The sequence below is a fragment of the Mauremys mutica genome, chromosome 10 (assembly GCF_020497125.1).
Source record: "Mauremys mutica isolate MM-2020 ecotype Southern chromosome 10, ASM2049712v1, whole genome shotgun sequence".
Taxonomy (NCBI): Eukaryota; Metazoa; Chordata; order Testudines; family Geoemydidae; genus Mauremys; species Mauremys mutica.
Window position 1 is genome coordinate 26,975,850 of NC_059081.1, and position 12,126 is coordinate 26,987,975.

Here is a 12,126-nt window from a genome sequence, read left to right on the forward strand (position 1 = left end):
TTGGAAATTTTGTATGTATGGATAATGCTTTGTAAACTCAGCATTTCATTTCAGCCCGTGATAAAACACCACATTCTTCAAAGATCATCAAAATTATCTGATAAGCAAAAGAACACAAAAGACCATGTTGGGGGTTTCAGCAAAATCCAGACTAAATGGAGATGTTCCGAATAATATTTTCTATATACTGGCTGTGATTTTCAAAAAAGAACATAAAGGGACCCACAGTCCCAATGAATTTCAATGGAAAGTGAGTGCCTAATTCCCATAGAGTCCTTTGAAATACCAGCCATTGACAATAACAGTGAAAAGCAATAATAGCACTGAACTCACATTGCTGTTTACTTTGTAGGCAGCTTTGGCAGCTTTAATATGGACAGCATCTGGTACAACGTTGCAGTGAGACTTATTCTTCTCATAAACTTCTTTGTATTTCAGCTGGTGAAAGAAACATATTCTGAGTATTTATTCATGTGCTACAACTCAATGAAAGTAAAACAACAACAGCATGTGGAATTCTACTTTTAGGCAAATCCCCTAATTGTTTAATTAAAAATTATAACAGAAAAGGAAGAAGCATCCATAGATCTTGTTTTCAGGCATTCCACACACAAAAGATACACTGTCTTCAGCTGGAGTTCTATTTGCATGGAAACATAAAGATGTATCAATTTAATTCAACATGAAATACACGGTCCACACTAACTTGTGTTTAAAGCTTTTGACCAAGATTTTCAAGTGACTAATTATTCTGGGCGCCTACTACAAGATACTTTAAAGGGGCCTGATTCTCAGAGAGTGGGTGCTCAGCACTTTCTGAAAATCAGGCTTCTTAAGGGGGCTCAAGTTGAGCTTTCAAAAAATGTAGATACTCCAAATCACTGGTCACTCTTGAAAATTTTTGTCCTTCAGAATTGTGTATGGGCAACTAGACAATATTAATACTTTCTACTTCTCATCTATATGGCCCTCATTACTGTTGTATCCATGTACCTCACAATCTTTTATGTATTTATGAGGATGGGAAATCCTATTATTCTGATTTTACAGATAAGGATCTGAAGCTCAAAACAACTGAATGACTTGCCCAAGGTCACACAGGAAGTCTGTAGCAAAGCAGGACTTGTACCCAGAGCTCTCAGTTCCTAGAGTAGTGCTATAGCCATTGGACCAGCCTTGCTCTCCTATACTTTCATCCTTTCTTTTCTATAGCACCATTCATCTGAGAATTTCAAAAGTCTTTTACATACATTAATTAATTTAGCCACACTGCTCTGGGGTATTTATTATCCCCACAGTATGGATGGGAAAATGGCGTGACAGTGATTAATCCAAGGCAACACAAAAGCTACTGGCCAACCCAGAGAGAGAAACCAACCAGATGCCCAGACCTGTGCTCTCAAAAGAGAATAGCTCAACCTGCAGCTTTCATTACAGGTAAGAACTGTTCTAGTCCACCCATCATTATCCCATGAACTACGCTGAAAAGCTACATGAATGAGTATAGCTTTTCAAAACATTGTTATATTGCCTGTGAATGTGTCAGATGCGACAGGAGGAAATTTAGAATATATCAATATTATTTTAATTCAATAAGAGGCTAGTCGTTATGGAAGCATTACCTACAAGGCAGAAACAAACAGTATTGTGTAGTAAAATAAAGGTTAATTATGCATCGTACTGATATCACATGCCAGGCATAGTTTACTTACATCACTTATTCTGTCTTTGACCTTGCGCATAAGTAGTAAGAGAGGGGTGTCATGGATTGTGGTGTACCCTTTAGACTTGGCCTTCTCAAATTCCATCTTGTAAATAATCTGAGGGTAAAAATTGTTAAATCATATTTATTCTGGGTAAGCAGGTACAATTTAAGTGTTTTAAAAAAAATCAAGTTGAAAAATATTTTATTGTGGCTGAGGAGGACTCAATTTTTTAATTAGCATACTTCAAAGGTCACAATTCAGAGTAGGAAGATGTACTTAAGATATATTTAGCATTATGATATTATGGTAATTATAGTTACCTCACTGATTTGCTTGTTGACTTTTGCAGTCCTCAGATGTTCTGGGGTATCCACGATTGAAGTAAACTTGTCCTTCTGCATTTCATACTGCCTCTTGTATTTAAACTAATAGGGTCAAAGAAGAGGACATTAACTATATGAAACAAGAAAACATCTTCAAGAAGAGACACAATCATGTTAAATTTGCATACTGCAATGTATGGGCCCATCTCCCACTGAAGTCAGTGGAAGCTGGGCATGCATGCATAGACAGAATGTGGCCCTATGAGCCAGACTGAAAGAAGCCCTTATTCATATTGGAGCATCTGGCCCTGTTTGTGTGAGTTACTCCCACATGTGGTCTCATGCTGATTCCAACATGAATAAGAGCTCCACAGTCTGGCACGGCAAGTACATTGGCCTGAAGGTGTAAAATAGAACTCTGAGATTAAAAAGGATTCTAAGCAGTTCTGTAAGGTCAGTGAAAGTGCTGCTTTTGTTTTTAATCACACTGGACAAGATTCCCTTTTAAAATCAGTACCAGACTGAAAGACTTTAATTAAGGTTTGGGAAAATATAAACATGGCAGACTGGACCAAGCAACCCCTCTAAATATTTCGTTGTGTGCCAAACAATATTGGGGCACCAAAACATAACAATGCTTGAAATATGTGTATATAGTTTCTTTGAGGGTCATTTTGTCCAGCTCTGGGCCTAATCCTGTTCTCATGAAATACAATGAGAGCAGGACTGGGCACTAAGAATGAAAATTTACTACAGATGGGCTAGGGATGGTGGAGGAAATTGAGAGTTTGTTAAAAAAAACTAACTTTCACTTTATTCCCTGAATCATCCAAACTGAGAATATTTTGGTTAAAAAATGAGAAAATAATGCATGCATTAGAGACCAGAACAGCAAGGGACACAAAATAAAGAAAAGAGCATACAAACAACACTCAGAACAGACTCGTCTCATGTGAACATGCAGGTCAGGCTGAGTGCTTATTTTCCGTACTTCAAATATGCCAGAGTTTACTTGGCAACATTTTAAACAAGAAAATAAATAGAATTCCATTGCTGAATTCAACAGAAATTGTCTAACAAATGCCTTTGCCATCTTAGTGCTGTGCTGTGGGATTTTATTAATGTTGATATAGTCTCAGTCTATTAGCTCCCATGTAATTGCTTTGCAATATTACATTTTCCATGTGTAGCTGAAAAGGAACAGCATTAGCTGGCCTATTAGAAAAGGGTGTTGTGGATGGGGTTTTTGTGGTGTTGTTGCTTTGTTTACTTTTTTGCCAATGACATGGGTAACAAGTATGTATGGAATGAGGACACAGAATGGAATTTTACAAAATTTAAACATTAACAAATGCTGTTGACTCAAGTACAGGTATAAATATGTAACAGCTCTGGAATGAGTTGCATTAACATCCGCCTGGTACATTCAGAAACTATGTAGGAGTCCAGATTTGATGAGTCTGGAAAACTAAATCTAAACACTAAATATTAGAATCATTTCCGTGTTGATGAATTTACCTTTCTTCATAATCAAAATTTTAAAAGCGTTTGTTTTTTCTTTGTTCTGTAATAATGAAATAGCTAAATTGTGCTCCCCTCTGCCCAATATGAACATAAAGGAATAAAGAGCTTCTCCCCATTGCATGCCTGCAGAAGGACTGCCTGGAAACTAAACTGGATAAAAAGAAAAGCTGAGGCATGGAGTAGGTGGAGCCACAATTCCCTCGTGTCCCCCTCTCCCCCCCCACACACAGTGGCAAGAGTACACTGCATTACTCCTTGCACTACTGTAGCGCTCTGAAAAGTATGGGTCTTCTGGAGAGACTATGACTCCCAATGCTCCACCTGGGCTGGTGGGACTCCATACCATTTTCAGTACAGAGCTGCTGATAAATGCATAAAATAAATGCTTCCTTAGGTTTAAATTACATTCATGAGCCAATTCTGTCAAGGGGACTGTGCACAGGGCAAGGTAACACTCAATATGAGAAAGGATGGCATAACTGGGTCCTGGGTGATATGAGTGATGGATGGGATACAATGCCACTTTTACAGTTTCATCCTCCAAACACTTATGAACATGAGTAAAGTTACTCACATATGTAAGAATTTGCAGGATTTGGCCGATGAACTACATTAGGAAATATTCATGATTAACATTTTTTACTGAGGGTTATAATATGGCCCAGTAGATGAATGGAAAACCAGTTCAGGCTCCTATGGGAGCTGAATCAGGCCCAGGGAATAACAGGTGTAATTTCAGATGCTCCATTACCAAGTAAAGAGTAGCAAATGCCCGGGGAAACATTAGAGCTCAAGATCAGTAGAAATTCAGAGAATTCATAAATATTAAAATGTTAAACATTCTAGCAGCTAAACTGTGTGTATAATGCCTTCCTCCAACAGAAACCATTCACATTACCTGGCTCCACAAGTTTGTGTTGTAAAGTGCTGTCAGCATATCTGGTCTCAGAATTTCATTACATCCATGTTGCAGGAACAACTTGGCACTAGACTTGTATTTTTTCTGTCCATGAAAAGAGCAATGAAGCACAAAAGATACTTGTGAAGTCAATGAACAGTACAGTTTTAGATCACAGTCACATTCACAGTGATGAGATTTAGGCAAGCATAGTATGTGTACTCACATCATTGCATGCCTGGACAATATGCAGCCGTACAATTTTAAACACACATTTTTAATTAATGGTGCCAATTTGTAGGGCTTGCAATGATTTACCAACTTCTTAAAACAATCAGAACATTGGAACACCTTTTGGAAAATAAGAATCTTAGACCAAAAGGGCATTTAACCAATCGAACAAGTCCACAGTTGCCTTATATTTGCAATTAGATGGAAAAAATAAGTGTAAAAATCATTTAAAAAAAAGAAACATAGTCAAGAATAAGCGCATGATACAACATCCACTGAAGTCAATCAGACTCTTTCCACTGATTTCAATGGGCACTGGATCAGACTGTAGGTGAGAAAGTTGTATGCAGGATTGTTGTAGCCCTGTCTGTCCCAGGATATGAGAGAGACAAGGTGGAGGAGGTAATATCTTTTATTGGACCAACTTCCTCTATGTAAGCTTGAAAGCTTGTCTCTCTCACCAACAGAAGATGGTCCAATAGAAGATATTACCTCCCCCACCTTGTGTCTCTGAGAAATATGTCATGCAAGTATCAACTGATGCACAATATATGAGAATACATAGAGAAATGACATAAACTAGTTAACTCAAAAAGCAGCTGTGGTCTTCGGGTGGCAAAACAGATACTGTCTGATAACACTAAATTAGAAGACTGTAATATCATAGGTGGGACTATGACATCATTGGCTATAGATATTTCAGGCAGATAAAGACGTGTTGTGTGCGATCCAGCCACATTTTGCTTGCACTGGTCAGCATTGCTACAGTTCATCTCTCCATTTGGCCAGTAAGATTCTAGACTCATCCACAACAAAACTATAATGATCTTCCCTCTTCTCATACTCAGATTTGTATGTTAAATTGTAGCAAAGTAAAAAGGCGAGGGCACAAAGAAACACTGAGATAACAGCTTCAAAGCTGACACCTTACTGTGCATAATATTTAATATTTAAAAGGATATTGTTCAGGACCTCACCCAAATTAGAAAAATAAAGAAAAAGCAGAGGAAAAATGGATAATTTATAAATAAGGCTAAGATTTTGTCACGGATATTTTTTGTAAAAGTCATGGACAGCTCCCAGACCCCAGTGATTAATCCAAGGCAACACAAAAGCTACTGGCCAACCCAGAGAGAGAAACCAAGAAACCAGATGCCCAGACCTGTGCTCTAAAAAGCAATAAACAAGAATTCATGGAAGCCTGTGACCTGTCTCCGACTAAAAATATCACTGACAAAATGGGACTCCAGGGTCCCTGCCGCCATCGTGAGTAAGAGTTCTGGGATCCCGCTGCATGGCAGCTGAGCAGCTCTGGGCCCCGCACCACCCATGGTGGCTGGGAGCTCCGGGGTTCCCTGCCACCTGTAATAAGTGGGAGCTCCAGGGTCCCCCGCCATGGGGACTGGGCTGCTGCAGGGTCCTCTTGCCTGCCACAGCAGCTGGGAGCTCTGCGGGAGTTCCCCCACTGCCTGCTGCGGCTGGGAGCTGCAGGGTCGACCCACCGCAGCTGGGAGCTGCAGGGTCCCCCTCACCAGAGCGGGGTCTGGGAGCTGTGGAGGGGCCAGCTGGGAACTCCAGCCTGGGGCAGAAAATGTCACAGAGGTCTCTGGAAGTCACAGATTTCTTGAGTTCTGTGACCTCCATGACATAATCATAGCCTTATCTATAAAACAAATGCCCAAATTTATATTTAAGGATACAAGGTAAAACTTAAAAAAAAAGACTACAGCCCCTTTCTGCAACTCTCTCCTAAGCTGCCTTGTAATACCCATTCTGCATTCAAAAGAACTTCAGAATCATCCCTAGATGGTCAATATATTGAAAATTAAATCCCTACTGCACAAATATACACTACTCAATACAATGTTATATCATCCACATTTCTGTAAATATCATTGGGATGTATCACTATAAATCATGTTGTAAAATACACTTATGGCAAGCTTATTTAAACACATGCAACTGCATTAAAATATATATTTTATGCCTGACATTAAAATAGCTCATTTGTGCTGTTTAACAAAGATAACTCTATGATATAAGAGGCCCCTTATAGCATGCGCTGGTTCTTTGTAATATCTGCAATTGTGAACAATTATGACACAGTGGTATTGGAAATACAATCATTTTTTTCTATACTTAGAAGAAGAAATACTGTTTTGCATCTGCTACTAAATGTTGACATTTTAATGGTAAACACTGTGAGAAGATGTCAGCTGAGTAAAATAAAATATCTAGATGCTATATTCTGAACATCAACTGTCATGTCAAAAAGTGCTAGAGGTTGAGTTTGGTTATATACTGGAGATCTGTATGCCAGCTTTAGGCTGACAAAAACTATGTCTAGAACAGAGTTTTAAAAAGGCTTAATTCATCATTTATAAAATACAGCATCTGTTCTAGGAGTCACAGTGGTTACATTATCAGATTACTTTAATCTTGGCCCAGTTGCAATTGGTTACCATTGTGCACTGTTTCTTTAAATCTGCAGCAAGAGCTGGGGAATTCTAGCCTGAAGCTCTGTGTTGAAACACAGAGCTGGATAGAATAGTTTTGTGGGTAGTATTGTTTTCCTAATGCTAATGAAGTTCTTTATTCAGTGTGATTCTTTACCATTTTCACATGAAAATCACAAGTTAAGTTTTACTGATTTAAAACCCTGTTTCTAAAAAGGAAACTGATACCTTTCGGAGTTACTGACTTTTTATTGGTCAGCAACTGAGAGAGCTCTTTGCATTTTCACTGCTAAAATGTGGGTCAAAAGGTTACTCTGTTTTAGTTATTATACACCTGCTTTACTCATCACCATAGGTATCAAGAACATCCCTGCCCTTCTTCATTTTTGTCTAACTTTAAGACACATTTGTTTTCAGTAGCTTTTCATTTATTTCAATGTATTTTCCACTATGCAGGACAGATGAACTTTTAATTTAATGACGGGCCTTGAGATGCCACTTCATCATGATATGCTATACAGGTCTGTTATCGTACTTACCTCATTCATTAGCTGAGTTGCATGTTTAAAATGCCTATTAATTGGACAGTCTGCTACATACTCAAACTGAGACTTCGTCTTTTCAAATGACTCCTTGTACTTACACTGGAGAAAACAAAGAAACTAGTTATTCCAGAATAAAATTAAAAGAAAGACCATGAAAAAATATAAATTGAAAAAATGTCTACACCAAAGGAATAGTGGAATTATTGCATATATAAATACATTTAAAAATGAAAAATATTACTTGGGTAATGTAGCTGTAGATATAGAAGTCTACTGTTTGTAATGGTCTTCCAAGGAAAGCAATGGAAACATCAAACCTTCAGACATTAGAAATTAGACTTGGAAACACTAAAAAATGTTCAGTAGAGAACAATTGCATTGGCAGTGGATAGAAAGGATTAACTAAAAGGTCCCTTTACTCTGATCTGTATGATACTGTAACTTGGATTATTTAAAATGTGTTGCACCAGATTCTGCCCTGAAATATTCATATCCATATCGGAGGGCAGAATTTGGTCCTTTAGCTAAAAGATAATCATCACACAACCAAACTTTAAAACAATTCTTCCAAAAGTCATGAAGAGATTTATGTACCCCGCTGTAGAGGACTTTGTTCTTTTCTGCCAGAGTAAGATCAGGAGTATCCCAGGCATAACAACCAAAGCCTCTAAGCAATGATAAGTCTTCTTTGTATTTAAACTGTAGAAAGAAAGTAAGAAGATAAATTAAAAAACTTGGAATAATTTCAGTTAGCAAAAAAAAATATTATCCTATTAATGCTGAAATACCATCCAGATCTAAGTCTAACACATGACAGTAATAGTTATGTGAGTTCCTGCATCAATTACCTTGCTAACTACATTTGTTTTTATACAATTAGGGGGCCAGCTTGTAACCTCAGTTAAATCATTGGGGTTGCACAGTTGTAATTGAGAGCAAGCCCAGAAGAGTCATTGGGTTAAATCCTGACTCCAGTGGGAGTGATTCCACAGGATTTCACATATTAAATATAAGCCATGAAAAAAAATGAACGTTGTTTTTATGTCTCAATAACATGCTCACAAAAAATCACCACTGAGATAGTTAAAAGTACCAGTGTCTTTCACATGTTGTAATAAGCCAGGAAGACTGCTAAAGTGTTGCTAGGGGCTTGTCATGTGACAAACAAGTTCAAGCAACAAAATTAGGGCCCAATTCAACTTCCACTGAAGTCCATGCCATGGACTTCAGTGGAAGTTGAATTGGGCCCTAATTTTGTCACTGCTTTCAATAGGAAGTGGCCTTATTCACTTGATTTGCTCTGTTGATTCTGAAAACATGCCGGGCAACTGCGAAAATGATCACTCTTTCATTTCAGCAGACGATACCTGAGAGGAGTTAAGTGACACTCCATTTTGGACACCTGCTTTAAAAATGCAATGTCTAATATACAATAACCATTCAAACTCACATCGCTGATAGCATCTGTGACTGCACGATGATGGAAGTGCTCCGGACGGTCTGGGATAGATCTCCAGATTCCCAACTGGCTCACATAGTTTTCCTTATATTTCACCTACAAAAGGAGTTGAAAAGAAAGTTGTAAATGATGTAAAACAGTTTGAAAACATAACACATTAGTCACCCAATTTTATGCCATTCCTACTTCTCACTACTGACTCTCCCCAAAGACGTACTTAAATGTGGGGCCTGATTCTCATTTATACTAACCTTTTACACCACATTAGTAATGCGAAGTGGCCTTAGTGTAAATGAGAATTAGACCCAGGATCTTTCACTGGGAGGGAATTAAATATAAAAGCTCTAGTGTCATACAGTTAATGACAAATATTAATCAGGACTAGAAGTGCTGTATACATACACTGCTGATGTCATCAGTGACCTTGCGATGATAGACAATATCCAAGGCATCTTTCACTGTGTGATATTTACCCTTTGCCTGCTCAAAGGTCTCTTTGTAGCGCAGCTGATAAGAAGAAAAATATGAACAAATTAGTTATATAGTCTGCCAGCAATTATTAAAGCTAAATGTATAGGCCTCTCTTAAGTCTAGAACTGCCTCCGTAGCTGCTTGCCCACAGAAACTTGGTTTTGACCTTCCGTGGTCTCTCAACAAAAACACTTCACACTTCTAGAAAGGGTCACACACTGCCATAGGTGAAGTCTCACCCAGGTTCATTATGGAAATTGGGCTCATGAGAATGACACAGGGGGATGCATCATCTCCCATCATGTTAATGTGGAGCCTAGGAAAATTTAAGAAGCTTTGTTGCCCAAAATTAACTGCCTGACTGAGATCCAAACTGGAACTCAGTCAGAGAGGAAAGATTAGGCCTATCAAAGCAGGGATTTTCCCTGCTCACCCTTAGGCTATGTCTACAGTACAGCCTCTGTCAGCAAAACTTATGTTGTTCAGGGTTGTGAATATTCCACCCCCCTGAGCAACATAAGTTACAGCAACTTAAGCGTTCATGTGCACAGTGCTATGATGGTGGGAGAGCTTCTCTCGCCGACACAGCTTCTGCCACTCGCGGGGCTGTTTTTTTATGCTGACAGGAGAGCCATCTCCTATCGGCATAGAGCGTCTTCACCACACGTACTGCAGCGGTGGCAGTGCAGCTATATCGGTACTGCAGTGCTGCTGCAGCGCTGTACATGTAGACGTGCCCTAAGAGTGAAGATGAAGAAGAAAGGCACCGTACATCACAGAAGTACCCTTACAACAGCAATGAGTGCTGGATTTGGTATAAAAACATCCATCCTTTTCCCCAGGCATGCCCTGAATGGAGGAAAGCAAGAAGGTCATTCCAGTTCTAAGTTTACTGGAAACTCCCCAACCTCCATAGCGCAGAAACCCTGATCCCCACAGAAGTTCTGTTGTATGACACCTGGGAAGCTCATTCGCAGCACGAAAGCTCGCAATCACCAGTGCAGAGCTGAGGTCTTTTGCCTTTCTATTTTGGACATGTGTAACTGAACAAGTTGACCTGATGGGCAGCCCAATACATAAGCCCAATACCTTTCAGACTTTTAATGGCCCAGGCGGTAATTTGCAATCAGAAAGGTACACCACAGATCTCATTATATAGCAGAACACATCTACAAGTAATTTTAAATTAATATTCCACACTTGAAACAAAAACCTATTTCATCCTCAGATCCTTATCCAGGTCAGCTCAGACAGAAATTGATTTTTTCCGAATCTGCATTCTAAGTAAAAGGGAATGAACTCTCAGTGAGGACTGAGATTTATTCCTCAAACAGCACTGAGATGAAGAAGTGGGATAAAAGCATTTCTGTGCTTGCTTCCAGCATCAGTACTTTCACTCTAATCTATATTATTTGTAAATGTCACATGGGGAGGCAATTCATTTTGTCCTGATTTATTTCTCTCATCCTCTCATTTTTTTTTTTAATTTTTTTTTTGACTAGCACATTTGAACACAAGATTGGCTGGAAAAAGACAAACATAAAAAGATATATGGTGCCTTCAGTCCAAACATAGGAATCTCACTGACATCATTTTATGATCAGCATGGAGATAGAGTGACAGATACAGCATGCACCATAGTGGGATTTGGATGCACGGGCAGTCTATTTTATATATTGCCATATGTTCATTTTCCCTAGCGCCTTTTCTGCTCTATCGAAAGATGAGAGAAAGTGTCAGTGATGGTGTCTGCAGGATACATACATCACTAGCATTCCAGTAAGCCTTCTTAGCCCTGATGAGGATAGGAGTGTCAGAGACAGTTGTGTACTTGTGCTTCATCTTCTCATATTGGGCTTTGTACTTTTTCTGAGATCAGATGGCAGGAGGGAAAAGAACAAAAATATAATTAGTTACAAAGATATTTGCCCAGCTGATGCTGTGTTAGCACCCAGGGAAGCTACATGTAGTACACTTCGCTGAGCGTCATTACTGCACGATACTAAGTGCATTCAACTTCCACTGAAGTCGATGGGAGCTGAAGTTGCTCAGCAGCTCCCGAAAGGTGCTCAGCACCATGTAGAACCAGGCCCTAACCAATCTGCTCTGCATGATGCCTTACAGAGGGGTGGACACGTTTTTTATTTTGGGGGTTGGGACTATAGCTAAAAATAATAGTTGTTGAACATCACTGTAATGAATAGTTTTGTACCATGACAACGTTTGTCCACTTTTAATAAACACATAAACCAGCTTCTGTTCCAAATTCAGTGTTTCATTTATTTATTAATGTAGCCCAGAAAGGATTTATTTTATTTTATTTTAGTGGGGGCAAGGGGGCAGATGCTAAAGCTACCTCCATGGCTTCATAAGTCTGAATATTACAAATATGCATTTAGAAGCAGATGATTTTTCTCTTTCATAAAACATTTCTCTGTGTTAGAATTATATATTAAATGAAAAAATACCCAGCGATCATACAAGGAAATGTAATACTTAAGAATCAGAAGATT

General features: G+C 38.8%; 1 protein-coding gene across 1 annotated transcript in view; it reads right to left on the reverse strand.

Annotated features, from left to right (window-relative positions):
* The window catches only part of NEB (nebulin), a 195,472-nt gene that overhangs the window by 37,816 nt on the left and 145,530 nt on the right, over positions 1–12,126 (reverse strand). Inside the window, exons 121-129 of the mRNA XM_045032832.1 lie at positions 11,378–11,482; positions 9,545–9,649; positions 9,134–9,238; positions 8,278–8,382; positions 7,678–7,782; positions 4,452–4,556; positions 2,027–2,131; positions 1,713–1,820; positions 334–438 (exon numbers count right to left, since the gene is read on the reverse strand). Coding sequence (XP_044888767.1) covers positions 334–438; positions 1,713–1,820; positions 2,027–2,131; positions 4,452–4,556; positions 7,678–7,782; positions 8,278–8,382; positions 9,134–9,238; positions 9,545–9,649; positions 11,378–11,482 — 948 coding nt within the window. The remainder of the gene's footprint in view (positions 1–333; positions 439–1,712; positions 1,821–2,026; positions 2,132–4,451; positions 4,557–7,677; positions 7,783–8,277; positions 8,383–9,133; positions 9,239–9,544; positions 9,650–11,377; positions 11,483–12,126) is intronic.